The sequence below is a fragment of the Anopheles ziemanni genome, chromosome 3 (assembly GCF_943734765.1).
Source record: "Anopheles ziemanni chromosome 3, idAnoZiCoDA_A2_x.2, whole genome shotgun sequence".
NCBI classification, from domain to species: domain Eukaryota; kingdom Metazoa; phylum Arthropoda; class Insecta; order Diptera; family Culicidae; genus Anopheles; species Anopheles ziemanni.
In genome coordinates, this window is record NC_080706.1 from 77,056,807 (window position 1) to 77,075,590 (window position 18,784).

The 18,784-nt window shown below is 44.6% G+C and overlaps 5 protein-coding genes across 5 annotated transcripts; 3 read left to right on the forward strand and 2 right to left on the reverse strand.

Moving 5' to 3' along the window:
- Positions 1-299: 299 nt before the first annotated feature.
- Positions 300-1,373, reverse strand: LOC131285525 (seminal metalloprotease 1-like). Its single transcript, XM_058314382.1, has 4 exons — positions 1,289-1,373; positions 1,013-1,201; positions 454-902; positions 300-392 (listed from the first exon to the last, which is right to left on the reverse strand). Exons 1-4 carry the CDS (start codon positions 1,371-1,373, stop codon positions 300-302), a joined length of 816 nt encoding a protein of 271 aa, XP_058170365.1.
- Positions 1,374-6,434: 5,061 nt separating this feature from the next.
- On the reverse strand, positions 6,435-7,505 carry LOC131285528 (seminal metalloprotease 1-like). The gene is made up of 4 exons (XM_058314386.1): positions 7,421-7,505; positions 7,145-7,333; positions 6,590-7,038; positions 6,435-6,527 (listed from the first exon to the last, which is right to left on the reverse strand). The coding sequence occupies exons 1-4, from the start codon at positions 7,503-7,505 to the stop codon at positions 6,435-6,437; spliced, it is 816 nt and encodes a 271-aa protein (XP_058170369.1).
- Positions 7,506-7,568: 63 nt separating this feature from the next.
- LOC131285529 (seminal metalloprotease 1-like) lies at positions 7,569-11,062 on the forward strand. Its single transcript, XM_058314387.1, has 4 exons — positions 7,569-7,616; positions 9,888-9,975; positions 10,046-10,231; positions 10,521-11,062. Exons 1-4 carry the CDS (start codon positions 7,569-7,571, stop codon positions 11,060-11,062), a joined length of 864 nt encoding a protein of 287 aa, XP_058170370.1.
- A 1,969-nt stretch (positions 11,063-13,031) lies between these two features.
- LOC131285530 (zinc metalloproteinase nas-15-like) lies at positions 13,032-14,327 on the forward strand. Its single transcript, XM_058314388.1, has 2 exons — positions 13,032-13,281; positions 13,801-14,327. The coding sequence occupies exons 1-2, from the start codon at positions 13,032-13,034 to the stop codon at positions 14,325-14,327; spliced, it is 777 nt and encodes a 258-aa protein (XP_058170371.1).
- A 1,965-nt stretch (positions 14,328-16,292) lies between these two features.
- On the forward strand, positions 16,293-17,597 carry LOC131285531 (uncharacterized). Its single transcript, XM_058314389.1, has one exon. It carries the CDS (start codon positions 16,293-16,295, stop codon positions 17,595-17,597), a length of 1,305 nt encoding a protein of 434 aa, XP_058170372.1.
- Positions 17,598-18,784: the final 1,187 nt, after the last annotated feature.

The window sequence follows — 18,784 nt, forward strand, 5'->3', positions numbered from 1 at the left end:
ACCGTTTAGCGTTTACCGTTTCCCTTTGTTCGTTGAGAAGCCAATATGTTTCTGTTACGGTTCGGTGACGTTGAAGTCCATCATCAACAGGCCGTTGTAGACGTGTAATTGCCACTCTTGGAGGATAAAACCAAACGAAGCAACTTGAGAAAGAAAATAAACGTAATGCATAACACTTCTTTTATTTCGCCCAAAAGTAATAAACCTCAATTTTCGTCTCAAATATATAACAGTTCATCTTCCAAATTAACAGCGCTCGTATAATCTTATCATGCGTATTATCATGTCTTACCGATACCTTAGCCTTTTACCAGACATTTGTACATGTGGTTCAGCTTGGAAATGTCCCGTTCGCTCAATCCCACACGCTGTCCGATTTCAGCTTTAGGATCCTGCAAGAATTGAGAATGTTTAGTCGCAAAAGCAAGTCCCATGTGACGCTGTGACACTCACCTTCGGTACGATGGTGGGCTGGTCATTCATACTGAATGCGGTCGCGCTGTAGTGCATCACACTGCCGTAGTCGTAGCGCACGTTAAAGTCCGTCACCGTCCGGGGCGAGAATTTCTCGAAGTTGTGCTCCCTGCCCTCCTGTATGTTCTCCCAGATGATGTCGACATACTCGTCCCGATCGCTGGCACTCTGCTGATGGTAGAAGCCGAGCGTGTGCAGGAATTCATGCATGATCGTCGCCAAATTGAAGCATCCCGACTCGATAGGGTACGGTTGGAGATTGAGGACTTGTGATCGGCCCCGGCGGCCAACCGAGGAGTAGCACCCGGAATTGTAGCCCGAGAGACGCACGAAATCTTCATGCTTCTCCTCGAACTTCACAAACTTCACGCAGGAGACGGCCTCGAGCTGACGCATGCCACGTTTGATGTACTCGACCTGCTCCGGAGCTGTGGAATAGAAACAGTGCTTCCATCAAGTTAGCATCGAAAGCATGTGTTTTCAACCAGTTGAGATATTAGTAGGCGCTGCTGCAGTACTGAGCTATCCGTGTACTTACTAAAGTCCTCTTCCTGAATAAGCACTGGAATGACATTATTCGGCCAGCGATCGATTTCGGCAATCAACCCATTCCGTCTGTTAGCCAACATATCACGCTCTTGCTCCTCAGTTAGGACTATATCGCCTTCGAACTGACCGCTCAGCTCTTCCGCCAGCTCGCCCGGACGCAGCTGACGAAGCCGGGCGACTAAAGAACATTGGAGGGACGAAAAAATAGGATACCTTAGCAACGAGTTAAAGAGCCACCCTGTTGTTCAGTCTTCTAGGGACTCACTGTTCTCCGGACTGTTCGGCAGCACCCTGGCCTGAGCCAATGCTACGCACAACACGGCCAAGCTAAACGTTTGGAAGTGGAACATTTTGTCCCCGGTTCTCTACCAAGCCACTACCGCGTACTAGCGATCAGCGAACCGTTTGCAGAAATGAGTCACACGGGAATCAAGGCTGGTAAAAATATAGGCCCAATAGATCGATTGTGGGAAATAAAAAAACTGGCCTACTAGCTTCTTTCTCCACGATCTCGGCGATAAGTTCATCGATATCCGTTAACAATCGAGCCATAAAAACGGTAAACCCCCTAATCACCGACATCTGAGTAGTCGGTTATCAATCTCTTGTCGAAATAAAATCTCCCCCTTGCCAAATGGAGGTGAGCCAGCACAACCATTCATTGGCTTGAAGGAGCAGCACAACCATTCATTGGCACTTGGGTTTAGGGAATTTGGTCGACTACTACGATAAAGCGTTCAACCCTTACACCGAGAGTAACCTTCGATTGCTTTGTTTGCTAAAATGACTTTGCATCGGCGACATGCAGCTTGTAATCGCGTTAGACCTGGGAACCTCTCATCTGAGCGGTAAAAATTAAACGCAAAATTGTTCAAAAACACATAAGAATAGCTTTAAAGCATACAAAAATAATAATGATTATTGTTCTTGGAGTTCTACAATATAGCATAACAACAACTACTTTATTTTTTCCTTGGTTTTCGGCTTGAGAAAACCTAGATGCGTTAGAGACAAAGTCAGATGAGTTAGAGACGAAATGAGATGAGTTAGAGACAACAGTCGATGAGCTTTTTCAATACCACATGCTTCAGAGACAATAGTTGATGAGCTATTTCAAAATAACATGCGTTAGAGACAAAATCACCTTATTTCGAGGTAAAGTTGGCTGGCCACGCCTGTATAACCAACCCATCCAACATTTGTATTCACCTCTACATCGCAGTCTTTCTAGGTCACGGTGACTAGGGGTACTGGAGAGCTATCGTTGTTATGGGCTGGCCGTAGTTCGTTAGTAGTTGCTCGTGCGTATGTTTCTTCCCCATGGTAAAGCCCGAATGGCTTATCGTGTACGGAAAGGGCACCTGAGATAATCCGAGAGGACCGAACGGAGATTTATCGAAGAATGAAAGTGATAGTTGAAGTCTTATTTTGGGTTCAATGTACTAAAAGAGATACTTTCTCTAGATAGTTAAAAATATCGCCCAAGGTCGAAAAGGTGTTTCGTCAGAGATTCCCCCCGAGCAGCATATTATATATTCTTGTTAGACGTGGACTTTAACACTAGAATCCAAATTGGGGTCATTTTGACCCCAACGCAGCTTTCGATTTTAATATCTTGAAAACGGCTGAATATTTTTACAAAAAAATAAGGCTTCTTAAAATCCAAAGCTACATCTAAAATAAAAATTTCAGATTATTCTGTTCGACCAGTTACGAGAACCAACTTGACGATCCCTAGAATGCTTTTTTAGGGGTCATTTTGACCCTTACTTGTAAAACGCTGTAACTTCATTATTTTTGAAAAAATTTCAAATTCGTAAACTGTTACTCTTTAGTATATTTGTTGACTATCTTTTAAGGTTTTTGGTTTTTCGATGCATTTTTTCATCATTCCGCTAGCTCGGTGTATAGCAAAAACGGTCGAAATTGCGTTTTTCAACTTTTCTTCATTCAAAATCTATAATGTAAATGTTATGGTTTGTTGGTTTACATAAAATGATTAAAACTTTATTACTAATTGCGTACAAAATTACAAGTTAAAATTATAACGCGCGTGTGTGTCTATCCGGTGTATTGCGGCCAGCGCTGCCGTACGTCCGTGCCGGTCCGCGGTTGGGAAGCGAGAGAGAGCTCGGGACCGATCTTCTCGAGCGCTCCACGGCAAGGACCCTCCACATCAAAACCCCGTCAACAAGGACAAGGTTGAGCGGAAGCGTTACGCGCGCGCCCAAGGTGCCTACACAACAAGTTTATAACTTTTATTTCTTTTCCTCGACTTTTTTGTTTGACTGCAGGTCTACACAGCGCTGCAACAATCCTTCGACCGGAAGCTTCATTCTTTCCGGAAGATCGATTCTTTCCGATTTCTTTTAGAATATTGTTTCAAAATGTTCATGGCCGAAATCAGAGAAACATGAATTCATGATTAAAATATATTCAACTGATCGCAACATTAAGTGAACATCGCTAGAGTAGCGTCTTGTTCAATATCCGAATAGATTCTTGAATGATAATGTGTGGTTTTCTTTACTCTCATTTACTCTTTTACCCGATGGAGAAACATTTATGCTTTTTTCACCAATTCTGTCAAATTCATGAAATGCCGTCCATCGTGTTTGGGTACACTTTGCCCAAATTCATTCAAATGTTTTCACTGCTGCTTCTGGACTCGATGCCTATTGTATTGTTGTTGACAGTTTGTAGTATTTTCCCAACGAGGCCTTCGTAAATTCTGTTCTAGGTGAATATTTACTTACCGGCAACAGTTCACGAACAAGCCGAGTCAAAGGCAACAAATTCAATAGCCACAGGACAAGAAAAAAATAACAAATTTTGGTAAGTAGGATAAAACATAAAACCTTACACGTAGTAAATATACACATCAGATAAGTGTGCACTAAGATCAAAAATTTTAAATCTCAGCCAACTGAGATCTAAAAAGAAATTGCTAAAATTTTAAATAAAACCGATTGCATCTAGTAGACTATGAAATGCAATTTACTACCTTCGAAACAGCCTATAAATCAATCGCAGCATACACATTTCATTATTTGAGCATTTGTAACGATTGAGTACGGATGCTCGAAACTAACACAATGGGTATGATCGATTTCTTTTGTTGTTTTAGGTCCAAAAAGGAGCCGGAAGAGGAAGAATTAGTTTTGTGGAGCTCAGTAGAAGTAAATGAAGAATTCGATTCAGTTGACGAAATGCGGGATGAGGATGTCCCGAACGCCGATATCCCGAACGCCGATATCCCGAACGAAGATGTCCCGGACGCCGATGTCCCGGACGCCGATGTCCCGGACGCCGGTGTCCCGGACGCCGATGTCCCGGACGCCGATGTCCCGGACGCCGATGTCCCGGACGCCGATGTCCCGGACGCCGATGTCCCGGACGCCGATGTCCCGGACGCCGATGTCCCGGACGCCGATGTCCCGGACGCCGATGTCCCGGACGCCGATGTCCCGGACGCCGATGTCCCGGACGCCGATGTCCCGGACGCCGATGTCCCGGACGCCGATGTCCCGGACGCCGATGTCCCGGACGCCGATGTCTCGGACGCCGATGTCTCGGACGCCGATGTCTCGGACGCCGATGTTCTGGACGACAACGTTACAGATGTGGGCGTTTGCTACCCGAGGGTAAAAAAAGATGTATTGGTAAGTAAGAGAAAAAATAAAATCTTACATGTATTAAAAGATGTTTTCACTCATTTCCAGGGCTGGCAACCTTCGCTAGGGGACATCGAAGAAGAAGAGGCAGAAATGTTTTACGAAGATGACGATTTTTTGGAGGAAAACACGGATTCCGAAATCGACGCTCCAAAGGAAAAACAATCAAAGAAGGATGACACCGCCTGCCATGGATCGGTGTTTGGCAGGATTACTTATTTTATTTTTTTGTAGACAGATGTAGTTAGATTTGTTATTGTATTGATCAATTGTTTGATAAAAATGTAATCATTTTGTAATGTAACCATGTAAATGTAAACAATGTAAATGTAAATGTAAATGAGTTGATGTGTTTAAAAATATTCAAATTAAATAAACATTTAAATCGCTGCACAGAAGATGTTTTTGTTACCCGTAAACAATTTCATTGTAATAAAGGAACAGCAAAATAATTTTGAGTTTGGTTTAGTTTTGTTATGGTTTGTTGGTTTACATAAAATGATTAAAACTTTATTACTAATTGCGTACAAAATTACAAGTTAAAATTATAACGCGCGTGTGTGTCTATCCGGTGTATTGCGGCCAGCGCTGCCGTACGTCCGTGCCGGTCCGCGGTTGGGAAGCGAGAGAGAGCTCGGGACCGATCTTCTCGAGCGCTCCACGGCAAGGACTCTCCACATCAAAAACCCCGTCAACAAGGACAGGGTTGAGCGGAAGCGTTACGCGCGCGTCCAAGGTGCCTACACAACAGTAAATCTAGAAAAAAAGTGTGCGCAAGAAAGTTAGTATGTTGAGCAACTTTTCAAAAATAAAATCATATGTTTGCCATTACAAATGACGTCATAAATTGTCCTCAAAGATCGAAAATAACGCCAATTCCCATAGTAACCCATCGCGCATAACGCTTCGAAACGCTCGCGTACGGAATAACGAAACAAAGCGCAAAACGGAAACAACCTATGGAAAATGTTAAAATCCATATTTTGAAGGTTAATTTGTGACGTTATTTGTTTTTTTTTTTAATATGAAATTATTTTTCAAAAGTGGCCTAATATGTAAACATTGTAGCGCACACTTTTTTTTTTAATTTACATGATACATTAAGAAAAAATAAAATTCGATTCACATCGATCTTTTTTGCTTTACACCGAGCTAGCGGAATGGAGAAGTGGTATATAAACAAATGAAAAACGCCAAAAGATAGTCAACAAATATACTAAAAAGTAACAGTTTGCGGATTTGAAACGGTTTAAATACTCGTTGATCGAGATTAACGAATTTATGTACCACCTATTGCATACATTCAGTTTAAACGTCCACAAGAGGTGTAGCCACGATCGAAAACATGGCGGCCGGGGCCTCATTTACTCTTTTACCCACCCATGTTGGTCGTAAACACTGAGGTGGGCCCATAAACAAATTACTAGCCAAAAAGTAAACTGTATAGCGTTTACCGTTTCCCTATGTTCGTTGAGAAGCCAATATGTTTCTGTTACGGTTCGGTGACGTTGAAGTCTATCATCAACAGGCCGTTGTAGACGTGTAACTGCCACTCTTGGAGGATAAAACTAAACGAAGCAACTTGAGAAAGAAAATAAACGTAATGCATAACACTTCTTTTATTTCGCCCAAAAGTAATAAACCTCAATTTTCGTCTCAAATATATAACAGTTCATCTTCCAAATTAACAGCGCTCGTATAATCTTATCATGCGTATTATCATGTCTTACCGATACCTTAGCCTTTTACCAGACATTTGTACATGTGGTTCAGCTTGGAAATGTCCCGTTCGCTCATTCCCACACGCTGTCCAATGGCGGCTTTAGGATCCTGCAAGAATTGAGCTATTTTAGTGGCAAAATCAAGTCCCGCGTAACACTGGTGACACTCACCTTCGGTACGATGGTGCGCTGGCCATTCTTGCTGAATGCGGTCGCGCTGTAGTGCATTACACTGCCGTAGTCGTAGCGCACACTAAAGTCCGTCACGAGGCTGTTCTCGTAGATGTTGAAGTTGTGCTCCTTGCCCTCCTCGATGTTCTCCCAGATGATGTCGACATACTCGTCCCGATCGCTGGCACTCTGCTGATGGTAGAAGCCTATCGCGTGGATGAACTCATGCACGATCGTCGCCGACCGGAAGCATCCCGTCTCGATGGGGTACGGTTGGAGGTTGAGGTTCTGTGCTCCGCCCCGGCGGCCAACCGAGGAGTAGCACCCGGAACCGGTTCCCATGACTCGCACGTAATCTTGATGCTGTGGCTCGTACGTCACAAATTTAAGGCAGGTGACGGCCTCGAGCTGACGCATGCCACGTTTGATGTGCTCGATCTGCTCCGGAGCTGTGGAATAGAAACAGTGCTTCCATCAAGTTAGCATCGAGAGCATGTGTTTTCAACCAGAACATTAGTAGGCGCTGCCGCAGAAATGTGGTATCCGTGTACTTACTAAAGTCCGCTTCGACAATCATCACTGGAATGACATTATTCGGCCAGCGGTAGGTTTCGGCAATCAACCCATTCCGTCTGTTAGCCAACATATCACGCTCTTGCTCATCAGTTAGCACTATATCGCCTTCGAACTGACCGCTCAGCTCTTCCGCCAGCTCGTCCGGACGCAGCTGACGAAGCCGGGCGACTAAAGAACATTGGAGGGACGAAAAAATAGGATACCTTAGGAACGAGTTAAAAAGCCACCCTGTTGTTCAGTCTTCTAGAGACTCACTGTTCTCCGGTCTGTTCGGCAGCACCCTGGTCTGAGCCAATGCTACGCACAACACGGCCAAGCTAAACGTTTGGAAGTGGAACATTTTGTCCCCGGAACTCTACCAAGCCACTACCGAGCACTAGCGATCAGCGAACCGTTTGCAGAAATGAGTCGCACGGGGATCAAGGCTGGTAGAAATATAGACCGGTTGAGGGTAATAAAACAACTGGCCTACTAGGTTCTTTCACCACCATCTTGGCGATAAGTTCATCGACAGCCGTAAATAATCGAGCCATAAAAACAGTAGACTGTCTAATCACCGACGTCTGAATAGCCGTTTATCAATCCCGTGTCGAAATAAAACCTCCCGCATGTCAAATGACGGTGAGCCTCCAGGAAGGAGCAGCACAACCATTCATTGCCACTGTCTCTATCTCAGTGGTCATAACGCTGGTTTAGGGAATTTGGTCGACTACTAAGATACAGCGTTCAACCCACACAGAGAGAAACCTTCGATTGCTTTGTTTGCTAAAATGACTTTGCATCGGCGACATGCAGCGTGTAATCGCGTTCGACCTGGGAACCTCTTGTCTGAGCGGTTCTATAACCAACCGATCCAACATTTGTATTTACCTCTATATCGCAGGCTAGGCAGGGAGCTATGTCGGCGCCCGATAGGTCTTTCTAGGTCACGGTGACTAGGGGTACTGGAGAGCTATCGTTGTTTTGGGTTGGCCGTAGTTCGTTAGTAGTTGCTCGTGCGTATGTTTCTTCCCCATGGGAAAGCCCGAATGGCTTATCATTGTGTACGGAAAGGGTACCTGAGATAATCCGAGTGGATCGAACGGAGATTTATCGAAGAATGAAAGTGATACTTGAAGTGTTATTTTGGGTTCAATGTACTAAAAGAGATACTATCTCTAGATAGTTAAAAATATCGCTCAAGGTCGAAAAGGTGTTTCGTCTGAGATTCCCTCCGAGCTGCATTAATACATGATGAGACTAGCGTTACATCATCGGTTTACAGTTTTGGAGTCAGAAGCGTTACTACGGTTATATCCTTGTTAGACGTGGACTTTTACTGTCATCTATCTGGCCCAGAAAAGCCAGAACCCATTTTGACAGTTCATGGCAACGGTGACAGTAAAAGCCCTCGTCTAAATAAATAAAGGTATTTATCAATGAGTACTGTTTATCTCATCGGTAAATGTGGTTCATCATGGTAGCGCATGTGATCTACAACTGTCAAACTGACATATTTTAGATCAATTTCGTCACGCGTTAGACGACGCGCCAGGCGGAACACAGAGTTGCTTGGAGCAAGAGGCCTGTAGACAGGGGCCTCATTTACCCTGTTACCCAATATGAATTTGCTGCGCGAAGGTGACTTAAGCAAAGATGACTAGTGTGTTTTGCTACTTCCTTTGTAGCTAGAACTTCTCTGTCAATAAAATTTCAAAACATCCTAGAAGCAACAGTCAAGATCACATTTTTGAAGCAATCGAAGTAAGGCCGAAAATAGACGGGGCGTCCAGGTCGAGGCTTCCAGTAGAATCTAATTGACGTTGGCGTGTTGTCATTTACCCGTGTGGGACGCGCCCCGTCTAGGTAATCAGCTGCGATTTTTCACGAGCGTCGCCAGCTGAAAGAAACTTTATTTTATGCTTGCTCGAAGCAACTCTGCGTCCGGGTCGTCGCGTCGCCTAGCGCGTTCCGAAAGTGATCTAAAAGATGTCAGTTTGACAGATTGTAGATTACATTCGGGACACCGACGCGTCGGACGCACCCCGTCTATTTTCAGCCTAAGATAATTCTGGTCTAAGAGTGGATTTTCCAGAACCAGCTTGCCGGTTCAAGAGTGTTTTTTTCGAATAACACCACAAAACTTTTACTAAATAACTGCTGCTACCTATCATCTGGATCTTTCGAGTGCATACTTCAGATAGTGTTTAATTTATATCCCAATGAAGAGGATATTTACGGTGGGTTATTTGGTGCGCAAACCTTTAGGGGTTAGTTCGGAATCTGCGTTGTCCGATGGAGATAGCGGAGTGGTTTCCCGCACCAATGGTCTCCAAAACGTCCACCCAACCTGTGACTGTTATCCTCCCTGTCCTCGACACTAATCTTATCGCCTCGCATGAACGCCACTCATGATTGCCTATTGTGACGAGGCTCGTCCATTGATTCCGCCACTCTAATCACCTGCCCATGAACCTTTGCCGAAACGTTCGACGGGATTCTCGACAATGACGTACGGTAGGTGATATAAATCAGATCTTGAGCTGTTTGTCAGATTTAAGGTAGCTCGGAGGCGTTAGGCGAGTCATATCGCATCCAATCGCCGTATTAAGTGGTTGCAGAGCATCGTTTTTCCTTCGCTTTTCTTGGACTGGTCGATCGGCTGGACACTATGGTGAGCTTTTTCTATCTATTTATTTTCGGCCGTTTGAAGACCAACCCTGTTTATCGTTCGATTCCACAGAGATTCTTGCTGGTTGGAGTTTTAGCGCTGGCAGCTGCCGTCAGTGGATTACCGACGGCTGGAAAGTCTGCTAACACTGCTGCCAACGGTATGTCGTCAACATCTAACAGATATCAAGCTTTGAATTGCGGAGGATAACTTTCTGTTCGTACTTGCAGTCGATCGCTTGGCACATCTTGGCCCGAACGATCTTGCCGAAGAATGGAGTGGTCAGTTTGAGGGTGACATGGTGCTGGATGAGGAGCAGATGGATATCGTGCGGAACAGGAGGAATGGATTGATCGCAAAGACGCGTCACTGGCCGGACAGGATTGTCTACTATTACATCAACGAGGAAGATTTTAGTAAGTTCAAAGTGAAAACAATGAAGTGAAGAAGTTTTTAGATCCGATTGGCGTAATATCATCAACATCATTATCTGGATAACGCAATTATCTGCAATGGTTCAGTGTACCCCAAGGGGTATTTAATGGGTATATTGTTTTAAGTAGAATCACATTGTAATAAGTTTTGATTCTCGACCTACAATCAATGTAATTTCTGTCCTACAAGCAGATCTTTAAATTTTTAGTGTAGAATAGCCAACCTAGGTGGAAAATGGTCTCATCAGTTTGTTCGACTTTTCTTCGACAGCCCCGGAACAGGTGCAACACGTCGAACTCGGCGTACGTTTGCTGCAGTCGCAGTCGTGCCTTCAGTTCAAGCGAGTCGAGGCTGACGCACCGGCCTACATCCGGGTGATCGGCTCCGACTCTGGCTGCTACTCGTCGGTCGGCTTCACTGGCCGGGCGCAGAACCTCAACCTGCAGCCGTACCCGGTTGGCGAGGGTTGCTTCCGCATTGGCACGGTGGTGCACGAGTTCCTGCACGCGCTCGGCTTCTACCACCAGCAGAGTGCCAGCGATCGGGACGAGTTCGTCGACATCATCTGGGAGAACATTCAGCAGGGCACGGAGAACAACTTCAACATCTACCCGGACACCACGGTGACGGACTTTAACGTGCGCTACGACTACGGCAGCGTTATGCACTACGGTGCCACGGCGTTCTCCATCAACGGCCAGCGCACCATCGTGCCGAAGGATCCGAACGCCACCATCGGACAGCGCGTGAGCATGAGCGAGAAGGATATTTCCAAGCTCAACTGGATGTACGGCTGCCTGCTGAAGGGCTAGATCCCCGGAGGCCGGTAACGTCTTCAGACATGCTGATTTTCTAATCCTGTAAATAAACCATTGAATAGCATTGGTAAAACGAATCGAAGGATCTTATGCTTGCCGAATGTTTTGAAAGTCTAATGCCATTGATAAATCAATTCGAAAGTACACAAATCGAATCAAATTCATTCGAGTTTTGATGAGATGCCACAGAGGGAACCGTTGCAGCGAATAAATTAATCTCTCCTCGAAGTGGTTCTCGCCGTTTAATAATAGTATGAGCTGTTGTTATCGCCAGGTGATTGGCATCAACAATCAGGAAGCGATAAGGAAGATATCCTACGATAAGCTCATGAACTAGTTTTAGATTTGGCAGAATTGATTGCATTTTTCGAATAATTTATTCGATATTTTATTCGTATACACGTTCAAGATTGCGTCGGTATGCTTCTACACGAACCAAGTTACTCGACTTAGAATCAACGATTGAACGTGAGCTTGTCAAAAGGTAAATATACTTATCAATTATGCGCGTTTAAAAATCAATTAATTAATGCAAAGAATTTCAAATAATAACAATAATGATTATAATAAAATATTATTATTAATATTATATATCAAAATATATGCTCTTAATATAATAAATATTATTGAGTTAATTCAATTCACCTTCATCCAAAAGTGGAAGTGGTTAGTTTACAGTCGATCAAAATTCAAATAATTGAGTGACTGTTTAGCAAACTTCTCTCGCAAAAAGATTAGAATGTGATTTAGCAATATAAAATTGCTTATCACTTGTAGTATCTGTCATTAACTTTACTCCATAACCAAACATCTGTTTCGATGTTTCAAATCGAAGAGGTTTTGAGAAAGATAACAAACAAGTAAAATCCTAAAAATGGTTTTATAGCGATAAATGTATTGGGGAAGTAACATTGTTTTTTTTTAAGAATGGATTTCCTCTCTATTCGTAAGCCTTATCCCGGGCCCGGCGAGTTATCAGTGAGTGGCCGAAAGCTTATCCATCGGGTCAGGTCCTATCACAACATTATTAGCAACTAAACAAGCCAATTATAATTATTTTCTAAATTGAATTGGAAAACGAATTGAAGCGGAAAACTGTCGTATCATTTCTTCATGAAAGGTTCATGGAGACGCCTGGTCCCTCAACGCCTCAAAGCCACAACGATGCACACAAGTGGCTAAAAGCCAGTTGTTGCGGAACTATTATGAAAGATGTTTCAAGTTTTACAAATTGAATCATTGTAACGAAAAAAAAACATTCTCACCACCAATGACATCTTTTAGTCGCAAGTCGTATGGCGTTATGCAAAAATGGCTGTTTTGAAATAAATACGCCTGAAGTTATATAGTAAACTTAGTAACGCATAGTAACGTACCAGTTACTTTTGAACTTCGAACAGGATGTTCGTCCAGTCAATTCGAAATGTTTATCAGCATGTTTTAGCCGCAGTGAAATGTGATTTTACGGACATTTTGGTACATTTGTTTCCGGCACAGACAAATAAGAAGAATGGTCGTCTAACACAATTGAATGGCATTGAACATTGATGCATTGAAGGCAGTTTGTTTAAGAGTTGCCACGCGACTGCACCGTATTCACGTGCAGAGCAAGCACTCTAGCCAAGGTGAGGCTTTGCAGGACAATAATGATTGTCTTATCTCACTGGCTGCTCTGGGATTTCTAAAGATTGGTGAATGAAAACAAATTACCAGAACCTTTTGAATGCAATTCGTCAAATTGATTGCCGTCCGAAAAGAGGTTTTTGTTTAGCGATAACGGACTATCGTCGGGGAGATTATCGCCTGACGCAAAAGAGACGCACCCCACCTGGATCAATTTGATATTAGGTTTAGATTGAGCAGTGCTATAAAACAGTTGCCCATTCGTCGCGTAAGTGGACACATTCCGCACCCGGTTTCGATTGTGGTTCCTGGTTACGAGTGAAGCCGTGCGAGGTGAAACATGTTCCATTGGCACGTTTCTGGTGTTGCGGTGTTGGTTGTGGTACTGATGGTGCCTCGTGTGGCGCCGGGTCCTCTTGAGCGCCACCGTCTGCCAGTACCGGCCGATGAGTTGGGCGACAACTTCGAGGGTGACATTTTGCTTACGGAAGAGCAGTCAGTTCAGCTGCGGAAGCGAACGGGCATGTACCTGCCGACGTTCCTCTGGCCCGACCGAACCGTACCGTACGAGATAGTGACCAGTGATTTCTGTGAGTTTTTGTGAGACCAAAATGGTGTATCGAGCATCCCAAGTAACATTTCCAAGACCTATTAGACTTCAACAAGTTTTCTCAATGTTTTAACATGGGTGTACCAAGTCCAATTGGTTTTATAGAGGTTTCTCAGCAGGCAAAATAGTTTTAATAGTTTTGACATCCTTAAAACCTTTTGAGGATAGCTATAAAACCGCTCAATAAGTCTAAAATCTTAGTAGACTTGAAGAGTCTGTAAATACGCTGTTAAGTCCTTCTTAAAACCTTCTCTTAAACCCAATCAGTGATTTTTGGTCTAGAAAAGGTTTTAAGGGATGGTTTTGACAACGTTCTGTAGAGTGGGCCCTCTTACACTTAAAACGGGTTTATGAAGGTTTTATCACAGCCTTTAAGATATTTTACTCTTGAGATGACACTTAATGATGAGAATGAACAACATCGTTAGAACCATGATAAAACTTAAAATGTTACTTGGGATGTTTGTCATGATGGACGTTTGTTTTTTTACTTGTGCAGCGCCCGACCACAGATCCGCTATTGAGGCTGCGATGCGTACGATAGAGGCTTTCACCTGCATCCGGTTCGTGCCAGCGACGGCCTCGACGGTGGACTTCGTGCGCATCAGAGCTGGCCAGGGATGTTCTTCGTTCGTCGGGCGCATCCGGGGCGCTCAACAGCTCACACTGCAGACGGATCCGGTCGGAAGTGGTTGCTTCAGGCACGGAACCATCGTCCACGAGTTGATCCACGCACTGGGCTTCTATCATATGCAGAGTGCCACCGATCGGGACGACTGGGTCAGCATCCAGTGGGAGAATATCGAGCCAGGTCGGGAAGGTAACTTCCAGTCGTACGGCACCGATCGTATCCTCAGCTATGGCGTCGAGTACGATTATGGCAGCATCATGCACTACGACGAACGGGCGTTCAGCACCAACGGACTGCCGACGATTGTTCCACGTGCAAACGGGGTGGTGATTGGGCAGCGGGTAGCGATGAGTTCGGGCGATATTCAACGCATCTTGAATATGTATCAGTGCTGATCGGAAGGCACAAATCATTTATTCTGTCGAGTCAAGTATGAACTGATTATTTGTAAAAATATATAACTAAAGCTTCATAGATCATAACTTTCAGATCAATTTGGGTAAATCCAAGTAAGGCTCGTTTCGGTCATCCTATTTGTTAAAAGTTGCGCCATGCAATGAGTGACACAAACAGTGTTTGACAAAAGTTCTGCAGGAGGTGCTTTGCTCATTTTAGAACATTTCAAGTCAATATTTTTCCGCTTAGTTGCTGTAGCGGGCCTACCCGAGGAGCAGCCCAAAACCGCTTCCAGTCATTCGCAGCCTCCACTGAGTGACCCACTCACTGGAAGGTCCTCCCAACACGCTCATTGACGGACAACAGCAGTTCCATCCTTAATTTTTTATTTCGAGCAATAAAAATTGATATAGAACACTTCATAGCACTGCGTAGAGCTAGAAGAAACGCAACTATAGTAAGGAAGTAAGTAAAATCGAAAATCCTATTTAAATCCAGTAGGCGAGATGAACATTTTCAAAAGTGTGATTCACAGGTAATGACATTTTTTTAAAAACAATCATTGATTTTATGTATGCTTGAATCTAGACAAACTATTGGAAGTTCTTGTGCATTTTTCGCGCATTCAAATGTGATTTATATTTTTTTATTTCGTTCGCTTTACCTTGAAATCACAAGAATACCATACTCGTCACATTTTACAGATTCATCTCAACAGCCTTAGTCATCGGCGGTCATCCTTGGAATAAGAAATCGGCTCATTCGAGCAAAGTGACTCTCGACTCTACTATGAGAATAGGCCGCTGTATATTTAAACTAATAGATATAAAGATAAGTACTTCTGTTGCAGTTATTGCGCCATAAAGTATGCAATCGATTTGAACGCTAATTTGACTGAGTTACGATAACGGTCACTGCAGGATGATAGCACGTACATATAAAAAAACAACGCGTGTATATAATCAAAAACGCTCCAAAATGAGCAGACTTTTTGTTCGCCTTGGGTTCTTTAAGGCCACAAATGAATTGCGCAGTTTGCAATCTTAAAATCTCACTAAAATCTCTTTTCATCCTAATAGCAGTTATATGTCTGCGCGATGGAAGGGCTTTTTAAAAAATAGTTTTTATTTGACCTTCTTGAGTTGAATTAAATTGATTTGATTTGAAGAACTGGCAGTGCTGCGTCTGCATATCCAGCGGTGCGCTGGCTGGCCGATCGGTGCTGGCTTGATCATTTTACCTCGTTATCCCACTTCTGTTCTGTAACCGACACTTGTGGTTACTTGGGTCATCAAAAGTTAGCTACATACAATGGGTTTCTCCCTGGTACTCAAGAAATTTGGATTCTATTCCCATTATCTTCATAAATAAGCATGTCTAACTTGTAGTAACTGGCGGCAAACTCTTTCGCGGGACCTGAACATTGAGTGATATCATAAAATAAATTAACTACACAAGCCGCCCCGTTCCGTACCGTGCGAAAGTGAATTCCCTTTCGGGGTTGGGGACCAAAACAATAAAGAAAACCATCCATCATAAACGAGCGTGCGCCCGACGAAAATTCGCATTAAAGCGCCATGCGAACATGCATGAAGATGATACATCAACGGACAATCAAAAACAGTTAGCAGCACTATCTAATCTAGAAGCTGATGGACAAATGTTTGCCCTGGGCCGGGAACTTGTGCGGTGACGCGTGCCTTCAATGTCAGGTCTCCGTGTCGAGAGCCGTGACTTGCCAGACATGTTAATATGGCAGCTGATTGCCCACAATGCAAATAGGCAGCTTCCAGTGGGCTGAGGGAAACGGGAACACGCTCCACGCCGGGTCGGGTATCAATAAAACTCGCTCGTTACCAGCCACGGGTTTCCAGTTTCCGTACCGTAGTCAAGCTGAACGGTAGATATTAGCGAAGTGTTTCCGATTGTGCCTTCTGAGTAGAGGGAGTTTGTGAGAACGAGCGATGCCCGCGTTGGACGACTCGGAGATTTCGGTGCCGCCGTACATCGGCGAGGAGTTGATCTTGCAGTCGATCACCGACGGTTTGCGGGTGAAGAATGTCCGGCTCGTCGAGTACAAGATCTCGCGTGCGGTATCCGCCGGGGACAACTACATGAGCGATGTGTACAGAATCGTAGTTCACTTCACGGGTGAGTGCGCCGCGACCGATCGGTCGATCACGGTGGCCCCGGATGGCACGACGAAAACCGTTTCGCTCGTGGTGAAAAGCCTTCCGAACACCGGCAAACGGGGCACGATCATCGAGGATCTGCAGACGTACGAGAAGGAGGTGGCCATGTTCCGGGACGTGGTGCCGAAGTTGTCGCAGATGGTGGAGGGGACGTTCTTTGCCGCTCGCTGCTACCACGCGACTAACGTCCCGGACCGGGTGATCGTGTTCGAGGACCTGAAGGCGCTCGGGTACGTGAACAGCAACCGGCAGGCCGGCTTCGACTTCCACCAGTGTGCCCTGGTGATGGAGAAGATTGGTCGGTTTCATGCCGCCTCGATGCGGCTTGCCGAGCAGGAGCCGGAGCTGATGCGCAAGCAGTTTCACTTCAACATGTTCAACCCGGACGGTGGGCAGGCAAACGACGACATCCATGCCGTCTTTGAGAAGGGGCTGGCAACGTTGATCGGGGTGGTGCGCAAAAACTGGGCCGGTTTCGATCCGTCGATTGTGGCCAAGCTGGAGCGGTTGGTGCCCGTTTACGTTGACCGCTTGCGCAAGTGTCTGGAGCAGGACGTGGAGACGGACGGTGGCTTCCGGGTGCTGAACCACGGGGATCTCTGGTCGAACAACATCATGATCCGCTACGATACGAACGAGCCGAACACCGTGCGGGACGTGGTGTTTGTCGATCTGCAAATTAGCTTCTACACCAGCCCGGGAATCGACTTGAACTACGTCCTCGCCAACTGCCCGAACTACGAGACAAGGACGCGGCTCGATGAACTGCTCGACGTGTACTACCGATCGTTCAGTGGGACGCTCCGGCAGCTCGAGTACCACACCGTGCCTACGATGGAGCAGGTTCGGCGCGAGATCCGCCGGATGGAGTTCTTCTCGCTGGTCTCCGTCGTTTCCATACTGCCGATCGTGCTGATGGACCACACGGACGAGGTCGTGGCCGACATGGAAAGTTTGCTCAGCGACGGCGCGGACGGGGAGAAGGCTCGCGAAATCCAGTACAACGGGGCCAACTATCAGCGCATCGTGCGCCCAATGTTGGTCGAGTTCAATCGCCGGGGGTTGTTGGATCTCTGAGGAGAAGGAAGAAGAACACTAAGCAAAGCGTGTAAATAACGAACAAGTGAAACAGGGGCTTGAATATCAGGTGCTATCGAAGCAACCCTGGCGATGAGCTGCTTTTTCCACTTACCTGTGATTTTACAGTACTTTTCCTTGCGCCTCGAATTCTCAGTCAATTTTCATCTTTTCCGCTAACATTTTCATGCATCTTACCACAAAACTATTATAATTAAATATCGAATACTATAAATTGAAGAATGGATAGCTTTCTGCTTTCAGGTAGAGTTACAACGAAACGAAAAGTCGATTTAAAGAAAATCATCGAAAAGGCGTTGCAATTACGCCGGAAGCGAAAATAAGTTGGAATTGAATTGTCGAAATGGATCACAAAACTGTCGAAAACGGGTTTAACAAATTAGTTTAGTTGGCGAAAGAAAATTGAATGAAAAAAGACGCTTGCACTGAAGTCATCAAAATAAATGACGTTGTATCACTTTAAATACGGTAATGCCAATTTCTCTCTATAGCGTGATTTAAAAAATGCGAAGGTTTAATAAAAAGATTCCACTTTTCTCCACAAGTTACTTATCTTGCTGCAACGATCCAATGTTCCAGGGCAAATGTTTTAAAGTTTTTTTTTCGGACATTGGAAGTATTTTGAAAGCAAACAACAAACATCGAATAACTACTAGTTGTATAATTCCAATGAATGTATTCATACGGGTTCTCTTTACAAACAGGAGATGCCTCTCCTTAGCATTGCATGAAAAATCGATCGCGCTTTGCTTTCCATTTTCATCCCCCCACTTTGTGTTCGCTTCGGAATGAGGGACTTCTGTTTGTGTCTCCTTCAACTTCACAAGTTTTTTTCTTTTCGCAAATTTTTCTAACACATCCAAAAACCGATTTTTGTTCAAAGGTGGGAAGCTAAATTCATTGCTTGACCCAAAAATTAAACGAAACGAAAACATTCAGAAGGGAGATAGATAATGCCAGTTTGTTTTTTTTTGTTAGAGCTTTACAATAGTTGTATATGCTAACAACAGGTTAATGGTTGTTTTTCAGCCGTTAGCATGTGTTAGCTATATTTCCTCCCTTTCTATCTCAATCGCCATGTTGTCCTGCAACAATGTAGTTCAGCAAAGTGTTAAAGTATCCGACGAGTATATAAGGACAATATTATGCCGCCTTTCCCCTGACCT